Source organism: Rattus norvegicus, chromosome 17, assembly GCF_036323735.1.
Source record: "Rattus norvegicus strain BN/NHsdMcwi chromosome 17, GRCr8, whole genome shotgun sequence".
In the NCBI taxonomy this organism is placed as follows: Eukaryota; Metazoa; Chordata; class Mammalia; order Rodentia; family Muridae; genus Rattus; species Rattus norvegicus.
In genome coordinates, this window is record NC_086035.1 from 15,266,286 (window position 1) to 15,284,760 (window position 18,475).

Here is an 18,475-nt window from a genome sequence, read left to right on the forward strand (position 1 = left end):
TTCTTGAGTGAAAGACTACTGCTCAGTTAGCATTCCTCCATTTTTCCATGTCCTCTTCAGGTGGAGAGGACAGCTGTTGTCTTCACAGCCAGTGTAACTTACCTGATCATCCCTAGGAAAAAGTCCCTCATTGGAAGTGGCCTAATCAGAGGATTTTATTTAATTTATCATCGTCATTATCAGGAACACACATGGCAGCACACATGTGGCCAGACGAAAACTCCACAACCTACAGGAGTTGGGTCTCTCTATTCTCAGAGGTCAGGCTTGGTAGTAAATGCTTTATTTGCTTAACCATCTTGTTTGCCTTGCACGTTTTTGTATGATAATATTTCTAAGTTTAAAGAATATACAAAGCCATTTGAGCTTAGTTTGTTTATTCCCACTTGCCATTCTACTTTATATTTCTTAAGGTTTGCATCGTTTCTAGTAAGCACTACGCCTATGAAGTAAAACCATTCTCACTAACATCTCAAATGCAATTCGGGTCTTTATACTAGCACATACTTCTAGATATATTATTATGAGCAGGTATACGCTTACATTTGTAATTAGTAAGGCTTTATGGAGTCATAAATATGTACCTATATAGTATTTTGCCATGCTTGCATTTCATAGTAATGAGAATTAAAGTGCTCTTCTGTTTCTTCTTGACCCTCAAGAGTGTGGTCCTGACTGTCGTCTTCCTCTTCCTCTTCCTCATCTTGATAGCGCCTGAAAACTTGGGTCTTCAGTTGTATTGTTTCACCATTAGTGCTCCTCTGCTCACCATAATAAATACTGTGTATCCGAGGGAAGCAGAAGAAGATATATGAACTTATTGGTTCCTTCAGCTTATTTTGGTCCACACGAAGGTATGTTAAATGGTGATGGTGTAATGGATCAAGAGAAGGACACATCATTGTCACATTGATGCCTGAAAAATACAAGTCAAAAGTTTATTCTGCATATGGTAGTCATAATTCCAACATTATGAAATGAGATATAATTTTATTATAGTATATAAATGGAGTTAGATTTCATTACTTTTGGTTATGTTTAATTTTTATATTAATTAAAATGAAGTGAAACTTACATATCATATCACCAAAATAAGTATGAACACATTGGCTTTACTGATTGTATAAGTGCTTCCTAGTAGAAGCAATCTTAATTTAAAAAAAAAAAGAAGAAGAAGAAAAGGGGGAAAAATACATTGCTACTACCCAGGGTCATATATCTTCAGATGCTCTCTAGTACTGCTTGCTAATAATAGTCAAGGTGGTAAAGTTGAATAGAAAAGATGGTAAAAATTAATGGCATTCCCATTTCCCAGTCCACCATCTGCCATTGCCTTAGCCATCCTCAGAGAAACCCTTTTCATCACTATGTAAAGCATGGATTATTAAGAATTCATTCTTTATAAAGAGTCAGAATACCATCCTCTCATCTGCTGTGTTGGTGCATGTGCCTTTAATCTCAGCATTAGGGCGGCAGAGGCAGATGGGTACATCTATTAGTTTGAGGATAAGCCTGATCTACATGGCAAGTTCCAGGGCAGCCTGGGTTACATAGAGAAACCTTTGCTCAACATACACACACCCCCCCCACACACACACACCAAAAAAAAAAAAAGGTCAAAATACCACTCTTGTTTGTTTTTTTTTAAATTTTGCATACTTTGTATTTCATTATTTTGTAGGTATAGATGTTCCAAATTCCTTGGAATGTAGAATGCTTGCTTCAGTTTGTTATGTCCAACATTGAGTTCTATAAGATTGGAAAGATTAAAGATGTCATATGGAATGTCTTCAAGTTTGTTGTGTGATATTCTTAGAGCATGAAGTTTTGGAAGTTTCTGAAAGTAATCCTCTGGTATAGATGAAATTGAATTATTTTCTAAAGATAGATACATAAGTGATGACGGCAACCCAGGGGGCATTGACTCTAACCTGTTATTGCACAGGTTAAGCTGCATGAGCTTTTCCAGTTTGGAAAGAATCTTTCCTTTTAACGTGGAGTCAGAGAGATGGTTATAGCAGAGGTCAAGCATAGTGACATTTACCAGCCCATCCATGGCATGTGTTGGAAGTGTAGAGATTTCATTATAACCAAGAAGGAGTCTTTCCAGAGATTTAGGAAGAGGAAATGGAAATTCTTCTAAGTTATTGTGATCTAGATGAAGTTGCTGTAGATTTGAAAGTTTAGCAAACACACCATAATCAATCTTTTGAGATTTAATTTTGTTGTGGCTAAGGTTAATTTCTTTAAGATGAGTTGCATTGATGAATGAATCTGCAGTCACAGCCTCAATATCATTGAACTGAAGGTTGAGTTGCTGAATGTGCATTGGAATATCTGGGATAGTCTTGAGTTTGCGGTTGTCACAGTACATTGATGTTGGAAAGTTAGTTGGACAGAAGCATTCCTTAGCACAACCTAAAATATTCTGATAAAAGGGAGCTCCATATTCGATATTTTGGTGAAACTGGAATTCTGGCTCATAATCCTCACTTGGCTCTTGCTCATAATCTTCATCCCACTGGTAAGCTTCATATTGGCCGTATACTCTAACTCCAAAACAGAAGAAGAGGACATATATTGGACTTAAAAAGCCCATTTCTTCTCCTATTACAAAGAGAAAAGCGATTAATACCCAGAAAAATTCTCATATAAGTTGACATTAGGTTGATGCCTATGTATAGCAGAATATTTGGGAAGCACAGGCACAGCTCTAATGACAATTTCATATTTAAGTACCTGTGAAATTTAGAATAATATGTTGCATTAAACAGAAGTCAGAAGTGTGCAGTTCTGAACTTTTTACTAAGTAGTCACTATCTTTTACTTGTTTACTTTCATTTTTTATAGACCACATTCCCTTTGTATCTCTTACAGGCTAGAACTTAACTGTGAAAACCAACCTGTTCTTAAATTACAGGAATTTCTGCCTCTGCCTCCCAAGTGCTAAGATTAGATATATGAAGCACAGTGCTATACGTATAGCCATTATCTTCTGGAACTGTTGGGGGGCAGAATAGGAGGGGGATAACGACTGGACTGTAAAAAAAAAAATTTAAAGATAAAAAAGAATTGCAGTGGCTGTGTTTTCTAGACATGCTGATGTTTCTACTGACATCACCCTGCCACTCTAGTATTTTCTCCACTGTAAGTGCTGGGCATTCTTGCCAGCCTTTTCTTGATTAGTGGTGTGTGCTACCTATGTGAACACTTAAAGAATTTTGCCTATTAAACATTTATTAAACCAAAATCTCATTCCCTAATACTTCTGTTACTGAAATTCTATCCTTGTTCATTAAAAGAGTGTTCTTTATTATGTGGTAACTTATTTAGAAAACCCTGTCATTTTTTTCCTCCTGTTTTCTAAGCCTATGTACATTTTCAAATTTTCTTCTTAAAAATATTTATATTCGGCAAAGTTTCAATTTCACTTAGATTAATATTTTCATATTCTCTCCCTGACTCCCTCTGTTTACTGTTTTCTGCACTCTCTCACTCGCCACCTGCGCTCGCTCTCTCTCTCTCTCTCTCTCTCTCTCTCTCTCTCTCCCTCTCTCCTTTCCCCCCCTTCTCCCTTCCTCCCTTCCTCCCTTCCTGCTTTCCTGCCTCCCTTCCATCCCTCTTCTTTACTTCCTTCCACTCTGTCTTCCACACTTGTAGTTCCCAGGTTGGCTGAGGAGTGAGGTTGGCCTTAAACTCAAGAGCATTACCATGCCTGACTTTGAGTAATATTTTTGACTGAAGGTTTGGATTATAGATATTAAAATGCCACTATCCTTGTCTCCTAGGTGCTTGAAATCTAAAGGAGGATGAGAGACATACAGTGCAGTGTAGCTGAAGGGTATTGTATTGAGTAGGACTGTAAGGGGAAGGAAGGCTTTATAGATAATTAACAGTTATTTCTGCTGAAACCTGAAGAAGGGTGGAGTATGTTGTAAACAAGGATTTTGAAGGCTTAAATTTCATCCCTTCCATTTAACAGTTCTGCCTCTTGCTTTATTAAGAAGATAAGAATTGCAATTCCTAACCACATGCACATGCCTATAGTCCCACTTGCTTAGGGTCAGGTCATTTGAGCTTCAGAGTTGGAGGCCAGTAGTACTACATACAGCAAGATGCCTCCTCAAAAGGACAGTGTGACATTTGTTAATAATAAGAAGTTATAGTTAAGTTATGCCTTGCTTCCTGTGTGTGCATGCACATGTACCTGTGAAACCTAGAAGACAACCTCAGGCATCATTCATCAGGCACATCTACCTTTCAATTGTTTTAGACAAGAGTCTCTCACTGTATGCTGGCCAGCTAGCCAGCGACCCACAAGGACTGCCCGTCTCTGCCTCCCAGGTACTAATTGCAAGTGTGATCTCCACACCTGCTTTTGTTTTATTTTTTAACATGGAACCAGCTCTTGCTTGCAAGGTAAGTAAGGATTTTGTTGTCAGGGCTCCCTCCCCAGCTCCAAATCTTGCCTTCTTTATCTTACATGCTTATCTTGTGTCTTAGTATTTTGTTTAAACTCTCACTTTGCTTTTGGTGTTGGTGATGGGGTTTTGGTCTCCCTGCACTACCAGGATGGTCTCCACCTTCTAACGTTCAGGCCGTCCTTACCACCTCAGCCTTCTCGGTTAGGATGTCATGTAAACGTCCTTAGCCAATTCAAAGCTGCTGTCCAGTTGAAATGAGCATTATTTAGGAAACTTTTTAAAGACATTTTTTTCTATACTTTTCTCATCAGGGGTTTTATGAGAGAATGAACAAATGTCCTAACATTACTGTGTGTTAAGGAAATAATTTACATTTTATTCTTCTAGAATGCTACTCTTGTTTTTTACCATTGGTATAACTGACAGAAAATAGTTAATCATTTCTCTGACAAAACTCCTCATTTGTTCTTTTTTCTCCCATGTTTTGTCTCAGTTCTTCCTATGCACTCATGTTCTGGGCCAGCTAATTCCCAGAGGTCATATTCTGGATTTTGAACAACCCATACTCTGACCATACTATCTTCAGTAGTATCTCTAACTACAAGTATCCCCGAGTTTCAGAGGAGTCTGTCATGTTAATGCTACTGGGTTTTCATTGCCTCCATCCATCCTTCCCGACAGTCATAAGTTCCCTTTGCCTGAGATGCTACAGTTGATTGTTCTCATTTCTCCTTTGCACATTCCCTGAGTTTTCTGAGTTCTTTACATCTGGCAAATGACTCTTTCCTCCCTACCCTCGTTCTGACTCACATAGCTAAATATGAAGAAGGAAAACCAAAGCAGGCTGACAGGCTGACTCTCAGTTCTTGGCTGTGACCTTAAGTCTGGCATGGCTGCACCTCCTTGGTCCACCCCCTTTCCCTCTGCCAAGACTACTGGGTTTTTGTCTCTTTTCTCAAGGCTGTAAAACATCATTTCCCGTCATTCTTTTTGGATGAATACCTTGCTTTTAAAAGAATATTAAATAATTATTTGTACTAGTATATTGTATTTACTCTTATCTATAGGAAAGAACTAAATTGAAGTGCTTTGATCTCTTTAGTAATGAGTGATGTTGTGGTGCTGGTGCTAGTGCTGGTGGGGTTTTGTTGTTGTTTTTGAAGACAAGGTTTCTCTGTGTAGCCCTGGCTGTCCTGGAACTCACTCTGTAGACCAGGCTGGCCTCAAACTCAGATATTTACCTGTCTCTGCCTCTGTAGTGTTGGGATTAAAGGTGTGTGCCACCACTGCCTGGCTATGTGATTTTTTTTTTAAGTCTAGCAGATCTAAATAATTGCATCAATTGTTCTTTACTGTATAATCCAAGAAGGACATAGCATAGGCACTGTGCTTTGAAGAACTTTTAGAATTCTATATGAATGAGGTGATGAAGTCTATTTCCAAGTAAAGAGATAAACAACAGCATAAAAGTAAGAAGTATGAAGTTCCTAGAAATAACAACTGTTCAACAGGACAGAACCTAGTCGTCTAAATTCCTAAGGAATTTGCACTCTGCTAATGAAGTCCTAATTTAATAAAGTAGGATATTTGTGCTGTGATCTTTATCCTGCAGTGTTCTTAGTAGAGTCTGCTTTGGGGTAATCATTTTCTTGCTGTCGTTACTCAACCAGATGCCTACCGTATTTGTATGCTTATTAGTACAGCACTTTATAAATAGTAGTAGTTTAATTGGATTATTTAAGGTTGTTACATCTTCTAAAATTATTTTTATCTGTGAGACGACATGCTAAGTTGTTAGGGAACACAGAAATAAAGAGAAAATGAAAACAGGGTCCCTTCTCTGTGAAGAGCAAACAGTTTAGAAGAAGAGACCCAACACTGCAAAATGAACCATAACTAAATGGGGATGATTAGTACTGCAGGGCCAGGTCTTGATCCTCCTGGGATAAGTATCATTTGAACCAGACTTTGGCACTTTAGGAGAAATGGGTTTGGGAAATCTTACACATTTTATTCTCTTGTTGGTGACATTTTAATTGAAATTTTTTAAGGATTTTATTATACTTGCTATAAGTAATTTTTAAAATCATTTTGCTACTTTGTATCAGTTCCAATACAGCCACTAGAGTTAGATTCTAAGAGGCTGCTTTCTCAAAATGTGCACTGAGAACCAAGAAGCAGAGCTGGTTTGTGGCCCCAAGCCAGGCCACAGAGGACTCAGAAGTTCTGTCACACTTGCTCATGAGCATCCATGCACGGTGTCTTACTGCTGTCCGTGTGTTAGGACCATTAGCAGTCACCAGCAGCAACCGTAGGATTTAGAATTAGAATCTGTTGCTCAGGGGTTTGAGGTGTTGGAAGAAAAGGAATCTTGATACTTCCTGCTAGCTCATCTTAGGATCAGAAACTGGTCTTTGCAAGCACTTCAGGAAGATTGCCCTGGAGAGCAACCTTTCCTCTGAAGTCCTTTCATTTACTTCTTCCTCTCCTCCCCTGTGACACCTGCTCTCCCTTTAGTGATTTGACTTCATCTTATACAGTGAGTCTCTTCTTAGTCATTGCTGAGCGTATTTGCTTACTTTGTTTCCATAGTCTACAATGTCTGTCCTGTTCCTTGTAATAGAACTTAAAAAACCTAAGAGTAACTCACTGTCAGTCATCCCATTTCCCAATCTCTAATTTTTAACAGAGTCTCAGTGCAGTGTGCTTGTTCTAAGTAGTCAAAAGTCTGTGGAATGAGTGACTTAAGAAGTCACAGGTTGTATCTTGTTAGCAATGCCTTTCTCTGTTAATGTTGGTGACTCTAAGCATTTCACCATGCTGGTTTCTTTAGATGATTAAAAGTTACAGAACTGGGTATTCTCTTTTGTACTTATTTCTCTATAACAATATGTGATATTTCTCACTTATATTACGTTGTCTATTATAAAAATAAGAGATGGAGAAAAATTAAAGCAAAGCAATAATGTAAAATTTAAGAAATTATCCATTAATATGAATTTTGCATATAACACAATGAGAATATCATTATCATAACATTTCTCACACTTAAAGAAAAACATTCATTTAAAAAATGAATGTAGGTCCTAACCCAAATTAATAAAAATGTGTTATAATTTACTTAGTTCTGCAGTAAAGCATCTTAAAGTAAAAGCATCATAACATTTCACTATTTTAAAGATGTAATTGTTTTACTGGTATGCTATAGAAGCCAGAATATAAAAATCATTTGTACATGTGTAAATTTTTGTCTAAAACAACTTTGAATTTAATCTTCTGCTATTCAAAAAGTATCTCAGTTAAAATAATAATAATAATAATAATAATAATAATAATACATACATACATACATACATACAGAACCAATACATTTAAATCTTAATTAACTTAAACTTAAGAATTCTTTAATAACCAGATAAAATGTTCATATTTTGGAATGATAGAAATGAAAGCAGACATTGTAAATCGGTAATTTTCCCAGTAGGAAATTTTTCAACAAAGCATTAGCAGATTGTTTGTCGTTTAAAAATTAAGAGCAGAAAAGCACACCCAAGAAACTAAAGAGAGATTGATTCCTTTAACCCAAGAATCTATCCCTTTGTCCAATTTTATTTTTAAAAAAGAATATAAACAAATACTGTTTGTTGAGTCATTTTAAATCAAAAAGTTAAACTCACCTTACTGATCTTTTTGCTTGAAAATTTTGCCTAATCAAAAATTTATGTAATTTTAGCCATATTTTGCTTCCCAGATTGCACTTTTATGATAAGCACAGTCTAATTTAATATTTAGCAAACCCAATACACTTTTGTAACAGTAAGAATACATTCTTTAAGAGTTGAGAATGACTTTATCATCATACCTGTTGAGATTGCTTTGGTTTCAGGGATTGATGAATTGGCAATCCTTTAACTGAATCAGAAGTGCCTAAATTCTTTAACGGAGTTTCTTAAAAATCCACAGTAACTCTGTGTCCAGACAGGGCTGTCCTTTGAATTACTGTAGCAATTTAAGTAAATACAATCTGCTTGGAAAACACTTGGGTTGAATTAAAATTTTGTACTTCTTTTCATTATACAGAATTTTGTGGATTCAAAGCAAGATGTTTGTGTTCTTGGTCAGATTTATGTGGCTTACTTCTTTCTTTTCTCCTTAATTTTGGTTTGAGGTGTGGCAAGAATTTTCCCTAATATGAAAGGCAAACAAGCCTAAATGAAACAACATGTACTGATTACTGTTTTTATTTTCGTTTTTATGCCAAAGAATTCTTCAGATTAAAGTCCACTGTGACCTGGAGCCCAGTGTCTCAGCAATTTAAGGTGGAATTCAAAATTGTATCCGGTCTCTGGGTTGACAGAGGCTTGTATTCACATCAGTGCTTCCCGTTTTGAAGCTAAGAATCAGAAACAGAAACAGACAGCATTTCACTTCTAGTTTACTTTGAAAATACAGTAGAGTACATTGGTTTCACAGATTAAAGGCACAGCTTTCCCACTTATATAGGCTACTCATAACTTTTCAAAGATAAATGAATTCCCTCAGCCGTTGATGCTAATGCCTTGCCTTTCCCCTCAGTACAAAAAATAACTTTATAGTGCATTTTCTCTTTAAGCAAATAAAAGCCTCCGCTGCCCAGCAACTTCTGCCTTTTACTGTGTGCATTTAGAAACTTTCTCCATTTGCTAAGTGAGCCCTCCTTAAGAGTTGCAGCTAGCAAGCCTGCTTACTGCAAGGCTAAATTTTTGTGCTAATGTTTTCATAGTTAAACAGAGTTAGCTGTGTCTCTTGGCAGCCGCTGTTGAGTTTTTTGGAAGAACATTCTTTCAAGCTTGAGAAGTTCATTTTTGGTTCTTTAAAACAGTGTTTTCTATTAGACTTTATAAGTAACTCACAGAATTTATTTTTATGTTTCAGATTTGAGAAAAGTATACAGTATTTCAACGATACTTTGGCAATATTGTAAACATCTAGTCTATTACTTGAGACATTGGTATGTGAAATGTGGCAGACCATACTTGGGCCAAGATTCCATTTAGTTACCGATCTTTTCCATATGTTTCCTATTACTGTCTTTGTTCTTAAACCTCAGGCTTTCACACTCAGGAGAAGAACAAATTTGTATTTTTTTCTCAAGCATCATTTTAGTCCCCTTAGTAGTTCTTTTAAAAGATTAATTTAAAATCAACCACTTAATTTTTCAATGTAATTCTTTATTAACTGTATGTTATGGTCTTAAAACAGTGATTATGTTGTTCTTGTTGCTGGATTAGGTGGAAATTTAGTCACTAGATAGCAGAGTACATTAAAGTCTGGGAGCCGGAAGTGTGATGCACAGCAGCAGGCGGATCTCCGAGTTGCAAGACAGCTGGTCCACAGGACACCCAGGCCTACACAAGGAACCCCTGTTCCCACAACAAGAGTGTTTCTACAAGATTAAAACTAGGTTAGCATGTATGTGACATTTCAGTTGGCAGTGACTGAAAATGAAGGATGGTTAGATAGGTGCAAGTTTCTGATCACTGATTTCTTAGGTGACTTTATTATACCAGATGAGGAGAGAAATCAAATGAATTGGTTTTGTAAAAATCTAAATTATATGGTAGATTTATGATTTTATTGACACAGACACAGCATCTCAAAGCTGGACAACACACTAGTGCTGGCTAGGGAAAGCCCTCCTGGTTCAGTCTAATTAATCTAATAGGCAAATTTTCTCATTTATTTGTTCATTGTTTAGCTCTTTTAAAAAATTAAGTACCTACTTTGTGTAAAATAGTTTAAAATTGAAGACTCAGCAGTGAGAATCTTTTTGTCATAGAGGAGATAAGTAGAAAATAAAACTTTATTGAGTGGTCAGAGTACAGAGCACAGAGTATAGCACAGAAGAAATCAAGGTAAGATAAAGATAAGTGAGGTAAAGAAGTGCAGACAGGCAGCTCTGCTCCTGCTGTCTGTGAGCTGGGTTGGAGCATGAAGTTCCCTATGGTGGGTGGTGGGAGCTGTGCTGATGAAGTGGGTTGTTAAAGGTAAGTAAGGGAAACCAGTACGAGTGGTCGATGGATTAGAGTGTGACACAACAGTAAGAACTCACGCCGAGGTGAATGCACATACAAATGACTGTACACGGTGGGTTTTTATAGACGTGTGTACATAGGTTAGAATACACGTGTATAGAGCCTTGCTTTGAAGCTGCCAAGACATGTAATTAAATATACCCTTGTAGCAATGAGCTGGCAACCGGATCTTGGGTTTAAACACCATTCTAAGTGAAAAGGAACCAGGGCTGTTCATAGGGGAAATTACTGATCTAGAAGAACTGGGACAAGGAAAGTAGAAGATAGACCTGGGACACTGAGAAGCACCAGAAAGATAAATAACGTCTTTGCAAAGAGGAGGATCTGGGAAGATCTGTACCTTCATCATCTCAGTTTTGCAATGAATCTAAAACTGCCTTAAACAAACAAACAAGGATGTAATACTGTTTTAGATGACAGATATTTAGATCTGAATAAATATCGTATGGGAGCAAGCCACGTCAGTGTCAGAAGGGAGGGATAGCATGGCACCAATTAAGCATACAGATCAAGGACACAGGTGGTGTCCTTAGAGGGTGGTGATTTGAGTAGGTATGGCTCCCATAGATTCATATGTATGAATACTTGGCCCGTAGGGAGTGGCACTCTTAACTGTTAGGAATTGTGCCCTTGTTGGAGGAAGTGTGTCACTGTGGGGGTGAGCTCTGAGGTCTCCTAGTATTCAAGCTCTGCCCAGTGTAGAAACACAGTCTGACTGTTCAGACCAAGGCAGCCTGGCTGCTTTCAGATGAAGATGAAAACGCTTGGCTCCTTTCCTAGTGCCATGTCTGCCTGCACAACGCTCCTCGTCCACCATTGATGATAATGGTCTGAACCTCTGAAATCATAAGCCAGCCCCATGAAATGTTTGCCGTTGTAAGGATCGCCTGGGTCGTGGTGTCCGTTCACCAAATAGAGCCGTAAGATGGAGGCATAGCAGGACCAGCATCCTGGTAGACGTGGACTGGGAGGGAACCACCTTCCAGTGCTGGAAGTGCAAACATACGATTTATTGTGTTTGGTTTAAAAACAAAAATCTCGCCATCTTGTCTAGACTAGCTTCAAACCCTATAGTGCAAGCAGTTCTCCGGCCACAATTTCCCTACTTCCTGGGACTACACATCCTTCGCTAACTTGGAACCATGCTTGTAGGGAAAACACACTGTTTAATAACTGAGCTCTTTCAGATGGGCCCAGTTGGATAGCTGTAGTACTAACCCACACACTGAAGTACATTTGCCTGGGCAAACATGGCTTACCACGCACTCTGTATTCACCCTGACTGGCTCTGAGAAACTAACTCTTTTGTAAGCTTTCTTTTCCTTCAACATTTACTTTTTCTGTAAACAGTTCCCCCATCCCAGCCTCATACTCTCTTACATAAGGCAGAAACTTATAATTCTCCAAATTAGAGCCTTCTGAAGCAAACAGTCTAGCTCCTTTAGAGTTAGTAGTGCCTCTTGTTACAATTCTTGGGTCTAAGATCACTGCACCCTAAACCTGGGAAGACAAATTCCCTGAACATGAATCTCAGACCTTGAAACAAGTACTTCATTTGTTAGGAAAACCCAACAACCTCTCACCTAAGTGTTGTCCTTCCATCACTCCCAGAATGTACATGTAGGGAAATCCTTTGCATACTAACTCCGAAGATCTTCTGGTTTGCAGTGTTTGTTACTATATCCACTTATTCTCAGGAGGGCCTTGACTGGTCTCACATTCACACATTTTCTTCTCCAAACTTTTTTCCCTTATTAATTTATATAAAACTACTTTTTGTTCTTGTTCTTTGAGAGTTTCATACAATATATTGAATCATTCACTACCAACCTTTTACCTTAACACCCCCACATCCACTTTACACCCCTCTTGACAACTTTGTATCCCCTCCCCCCCCCAACTCCTCTCTCTTCTCTAATAACCTACCCACTCCAAATTGTGCTGTCCACATGCTTTGGGTGTGAGCCATCTACTGCAGTGTAGGTAACACACTGATAAGCATGTCCTTCAAACTGACTCTTCCCTAGAGGTCACCAACTATGTAAAGCTTCTCGGGCCCTCATTAGTCTCTTTCCATTGCATCCTAGAATTTTGACTGGCAATTAGAATGACTATAAGTAGTTGTCTTTGACCTCCTACAGAAGATGGAAATACCACCTTTCCTCCAAGTAAATTAAAGAATTAGTACATTTTGCTTTGGTATCAGTATCTTAAGTGTCTAGCAAAGTGTATCAGTAATAGGATGGGTACTAGGGAACCTACTTGCAACAGAACATGGGAAGCTGTTCTCTTGGTAGATAAAATAGCCCAGACAACAAGCTTAATTGTATGGTCTGATAAGGATACAACTTTTAAATTTTGATTATTTAAGATTCCAATACAAGAAATTCAATGATATCTTGCCTTGTTTGTGAGTCAGAAATTTAGATAGAAGGTGAGCAGAAACACAGGGTCTAGACTACAGTGTCTATTGCATGGATTAGAGTATGGGATCCAATGTTTGTGGTATTAAATGTGAATATGTTTACATAAAAATTCAATAATAAAAATATATCCAAAAAATAAAGACAGCCCTTTGGAGTTTGACCAGAAAGAAGCCTCCTGTGCTAGTAGTTATCACTTCTTAATCTACATATCAATTATACGATGCTTTTAGTTGTAAAAATTTGTTAAGCTATACTATATTTAATGGGGGCAGCGTAGAGTGACAGAAAAAATAAAGGGACCCTGAAGGATTGGTTTATATTTCTTGCTGGCTGATGTTCATGAATTTCAGCATAACTTACAACTTACAAAATTGAAACTGCTATAAAGCTTGTCTTCATAGAAATACTAATTCCTTTTCTAAGCAGTAAAAAGACAAGATTGTTAAAATAGTTGATAAGCCATATATGGGCCCAAAGTCTTACATGACCTTTGAGTTTGACCCTGTCAGCAATCCTTTCTTCACAAACCTAAACAATACAATACCTTAAAGGAAAAAAGTATGGAGTGTTTTGTCAGCCCAGACTGGCCTCAAAATCTCTATGTAGCCAAGAATGATTTTTAACTCCTTATCTTCTTGCCTATATCTCCCAAGTGGCCCAGCTGGAAATTTGCGAAGATAAAAATAAATAAACCAGCTCATATTTTTTTACTTAATTTTTTAAATTTTGCTCTACCTTTGAACTATATTATAAATTATTACCTTTTCATGGGCTTGCAAGAAGTACACCCCAGCTATGTGAATTTGAATGCGTGGGGCTGGTGTGGCAGCGACCTGGCATGGGAACTTAGGGAATCCAGTGGAGAGATTTTGGAGCCCTGAATCAGAGAGCCTGATGAGATGAGAACACAGCCCTGCCCATGGTAATGTGGTGGCATTAGTATTATTTCACACAACAGATGACGTCCAACCTGGCAGGCAAGAATCCACTAGAAATGTAAGATTCTTAGCCTTTAGTTCTAAATCTAGTTTGAAATTTAGAGACTGGATAGCAGGGTAGAGTTGAGTCACATGTTGACTCAAGGTAGGAGCCTTAGAACAAAGAAAGAGGGCTCTGACGTCCCCTGCTGTGAAAAGAGACAAGATGGCTGCTCTGAAAATGGAAGCTGCCTTCTTCTTGGCACAGATATTGATTGAACTGTGAATTTATAAAATTGGGATTATTTGCTTTTCATATAGATTTATATACAGATTTTGTCTGAATCACATAGGGGATTTCTCCCTAGTTCAGAACTAGGATAGGGAAAATTAGTCACAGACTCCGAGTAGAGAGCAGTGATAATTGGCATGCTGTGAAAAGATGTTAATAAGTAGAAGTCTGTGGCTCCAGATAGAGAGCATAACAGATAGATGGTATATTAAAGTCTACAGGAAACTCTGATTCTTTGTTCATGGGCTCCACTGGAATTTTGAGTTAGTTTCCTGACATGACAGAATAGGAAAAGCCTAAGAATAGGTTCATACAGTATTTTAGTTCATTTGTTTTGGATTGTTTTAATTTTCAAAATGGGTGTGATTTTGAATTATATTTTGAATTCTGTTTGTCGTTATATTATTCCTCTGGGAGAGAGGTCAAGCTAAAGGTTTTTCTGGTCTCTGGCTCAAGGACATGCTATTTTGGAAGAAAGTTTTTGTCTTTACATTTTTAGAAAAGGCGATTAGTGTGTATACACCTTCCAGAGCTATATGGATCAGATATGACGAAGGGAGACCTCCTGAAGACTAGATTCCAGAGAATCAAACAAAAGAGATATCTTGACGATACTTAAATTTTGTTTTGAGATTTGTATATTACGGAATGTATAGCTTTGGTGAGATCCATCATCAGACATGCTGAATTGACCTGCTTGAACTCTTGATCATAGGGACTTTCAGCCGGATCCAGTCAGGACACAGGCATCAGAGACTACAACAATTGTTGGTGTGGCCTTCTTACGGCCAAACAACTCCCCCATTTTCCCTACCTATCCTATCCTGGATCTTGGCCTTCACGTTCTCGATGGTGTCACTGGGCTCCACCTCCAGGGTGATGGTCTTGCCAGTCAGGGTCTTCACAAAGATCTGCATTTTGACCTGTTAACAAATGTGCTGACTAAGAACACCAGTGGAAGGGGAAGCCTTTGGTCCTGACAAGACTGACCCCCCCCCCCCCCAGTGAACGTGATTGTTTGGGGGAGGGTGGTAATGGGGGGAGGATGGGAGGGGAATACCCATAGAGAAGGGAAGGGGGAGGGGTTAGGGGGATGTTGGAAAAAAAACCAAAAAAGCAAAATAACAAATGTGCTGAAAGCACAATCCCCCCAGCTGGTTGGAACACCCACACAGAAGGACCTCCGAGCAGGACGCATGTGTGCTATCCATCTACTTCTTATGTGCTACTCTTGTTAGCATTGCTTTTTAAGATTTTTTAAACACTGTAGCTGTCTTCAGACACACCAGAAGAGGGCATCGGATCTCATTACAGATGGTTGTGAGCCACCTCTCCAGCCCTTGTTAGCATTTCTTCACAGATAAAATTTTAACACAAAGGAGAACATACATCTGAATTGGATAATTACATTATTATAAACTAAATTCAAAGCCAAGCTTATCTGCAAATAGAGTTCAAGGCCAGCCCTGAGCAACTTAGTGAAATGCTGCTCAAAACAAACCACCGAAACAGAAATGGGTCTGTATATATCAGTTGTGGGGAACTTACCTAAGATATGCAAAGTCCTAGGTGTACCCTACAGAGCAGTGAGTAAATAATGAACTGCTGTATGTAGTGCTATGGATCCATCTCATGCTAGCCTGGTGCTGCTTCTGTACAAACTCAGGGTTGACTTTGAAACTTTACCTCACACAGTAAGTACACTGTAATGCAACTCGGTATGTAAGCAGTGTGGGAACATTGTGGCACACCTCCACCTGGAAAACAGTTCGGCATCTCCTCAAAGGGACACTGTGCTAAATGTTCCTGGATACATGAAAACATCTATCTATTATTTTAATTTTAAAAGTGATAATCGGGGCTGGGGATTTAGCTCAGTGGTAGAGCGCTTACCTAGGAAGCGCGAGGCCCTGGGTTCGGTCCCCAGCTCCGAAAAAAAGAACCAAAAAAAAAAAAAAAGTGATAATCTTTTCTCTATTCCAACTAACTCCCAAATAAGTAGGACAAAGACTCTAAGATTTAGTTAATAGCTCCATGGCACAGTACCTGAGCAGTTTTTAATAATATTCTATTCCTTTAAGCTAATTTGGCTTTTTCTCAGCCAAAATCCCTGAGATACTAGCATTTTAGTGTTATTCTGAGTGTTCCCATGGTAGCACCTGGATCCCCTCCCCACAGCTAATACACTCTCTCTTGGTCAGCCATTGGCCGGCCATCTTTTATTGACAGAGAATAAATGGAGCAATGTTTACACAGCATTCGGGCAGGAGATAAATAGAATACACAGTACAATGCCATGTCTAGATTGCAACCAGACAAGAGGACAGAAAAATCAGAATTTGAATAATACAAGGATAATTTTACATAGTGCAGAACAACATTATGTCTACAAGGACCCCACTTCGAAATTTGTATACAAGTTTTCATAACAGCATTTTTTATAATAGTCAAAAACTAGAAATGGCATAATTGCCCAGCAACCAGTGAATCTGTAAATATTGTATATATTTTCAATTAAATATTACTTGACAACAGAAACAATGTACTACTGGTGGATAAACCTCAAAAACCTGTTAAGTGGAAGAAGCAGCCACCATATTACTCTGCTCATATTTAATGTCCAGACCAAGGCTATATACAGAGAAAAGTAGATTGGCCAGCGAATAAGGCAAGGAATATTTAAGTAGGTACATGGTTTGTGTTGGGAATAAGAATGTTCCACCATTGATTCGTAGTGGTAGTTTCAGAACTCTAAATATTGTGAAGACCATTGAATTATGTATTTTAAGTGATTGGATTATACTGCACATAAATATGCTTTCAAGTTTAGTAATATAATAAGAATTAGAGTGTAAAAATTATTAGTTATGAATTATTAGAACTATGATAAGTGCATGGAAGTTATATTGTTTCATTTACTTTGCTTCTGTTATAAATCCTCAGGAAAAAGGCCAAGGGAACAACTTCCCTGCATTCAAACTGAACATTTTTATTTCGGGGCTATGCCTGCCTGTGCAGGCACAAAGTGGCCTGGGTCACTGCCCCTTCACCCTCATTAGCCTTGTGAAGTAACTCACGTGTTTCAGTCTTTGGTGGATCTCAGGTGGGCAACATTTCCTATTTACCATTAAAATGTGTTTATGGCAGAAAACCTTAGTGTAGTTCTGGCAGCTTAGGACTTTATTAATATTTTTTTCATGAACTTAGCCAAAATTACTAACAGTTGTAAAGCAGGAAACAAAAACATGAACTGCACCAAGTTAATTGTGAGGATTCAGGAATCATTTCCACTATTACCTTTTTTCTTCTGTCTTTCTCTTTAGAAAAGCATTCCTAGTTCCTTAAGCTCCACAACTTTCAGTATAGACTTCCCTGTTGATGTGACTCTGATCTTGGTGTTAGCCATAGTTTAATTACTAACTTGGAGACCTACATTTTTCCTATATTGTAAAATATTTGACTTTTATATATGTTCTTTTTAGTGCTATATATTATTGCTTATAGTATAGAAAATGTTTCATCAAAATAGCTGGAACATTAAAATGTTTTAATTTTGGAAGGGGTTCAAACATAGTTCAGTGGTTAAGAATGCTGGGGGCTCTTCTTCATTTCCGAGGACTGAAATTCAGTTTTTAGCACCCATTTTGAGCAGATAACAACTGCCTATAACTTTAGTTTCAGGGGGAATCTAACATACTCTCTTCACTCCACAGGTACCTTCACACACAAGTTAAATAAAAATAAAGTCATTAAACCTTTAACTTTAGGATAATTGCCCTTATAATATTTTATTTTTAAGGACTTCTTAGTTTCTCTCGTCATTTTTAGTTTTCTCATTGACCCTCAGTTCAATAATAGATGTCCATGTCTTATGAACATCTATGGTTTGCAAAGCATTTCACAGGGGCTGAAGAGATGGCTCAGCGGTTTGGAGCACTGGCTGCTCTTCCAGAGGTTCCGAGTTCAATTCCCAGCAACCATGTGTAATGGGATCCAATGCCCTCTTCCGGTGTGTGTGAAAACAGTGACAGTGTACTCATGTACATAAAATAAATCTTTTAAAAAAGAAAAAATCATTTCCCGTACACTTTTGTTTAGTAATCACAGCAACTTCATTGGTGTCTGCAGTCACTTCTGTATTGTGTGCAGCTGAAGAAGCAGAAGGGGATGACCTGCTCCAGACTATAAATGAGACTGAATATTCTACTCAAAATTCTATCGTCCTGTTTTATTCTAGTGATAAGCCTTTGATATTTGGATCTCACTGTGCTCTTCTCTAGTTACACAAAGCAGCAGCTCAGTCATCCTAGTTGTCAGTACATTTCCATGGAGAGCTGCTCCC

At 38.1% G+C, this 18,475-nt stretch overlaps 2 protein-coding genes across 2 annotated transcripts in view; one reads left to right on the top strand and one right to left on the bottom strand.

The window, feature by feature from the left end:
* Positions 1–18,475, top strand: part of Cenpp (centromere protein P) — a 175,221-nt gene that overhangs the window by 45,765 nt on the left and 110,981 nt on the right. The window lies entirely within an intron of this gene.
* On the bottom strand, positions 361–8,585 carry Omd (osteomodulin). Its single transcript, NM_031817.2, has 3 exons — positions 8,287–8,585; positions 1,660–2,607; positions 361–916 (listed from the first exon to the last, which is right to left on the bottom strand). The coding sequence occupies exons 2-3, from the start codon at positions 2,597–2,599 to the stop codon at positions 585–587; spliced, it is 1,272 nt and encodes a 423-aa protein (NP_114005.2). The 5' UTR covers positions 2,600–2,607; positions 8,287–8,585; the 3' UTR covers positions 361–584.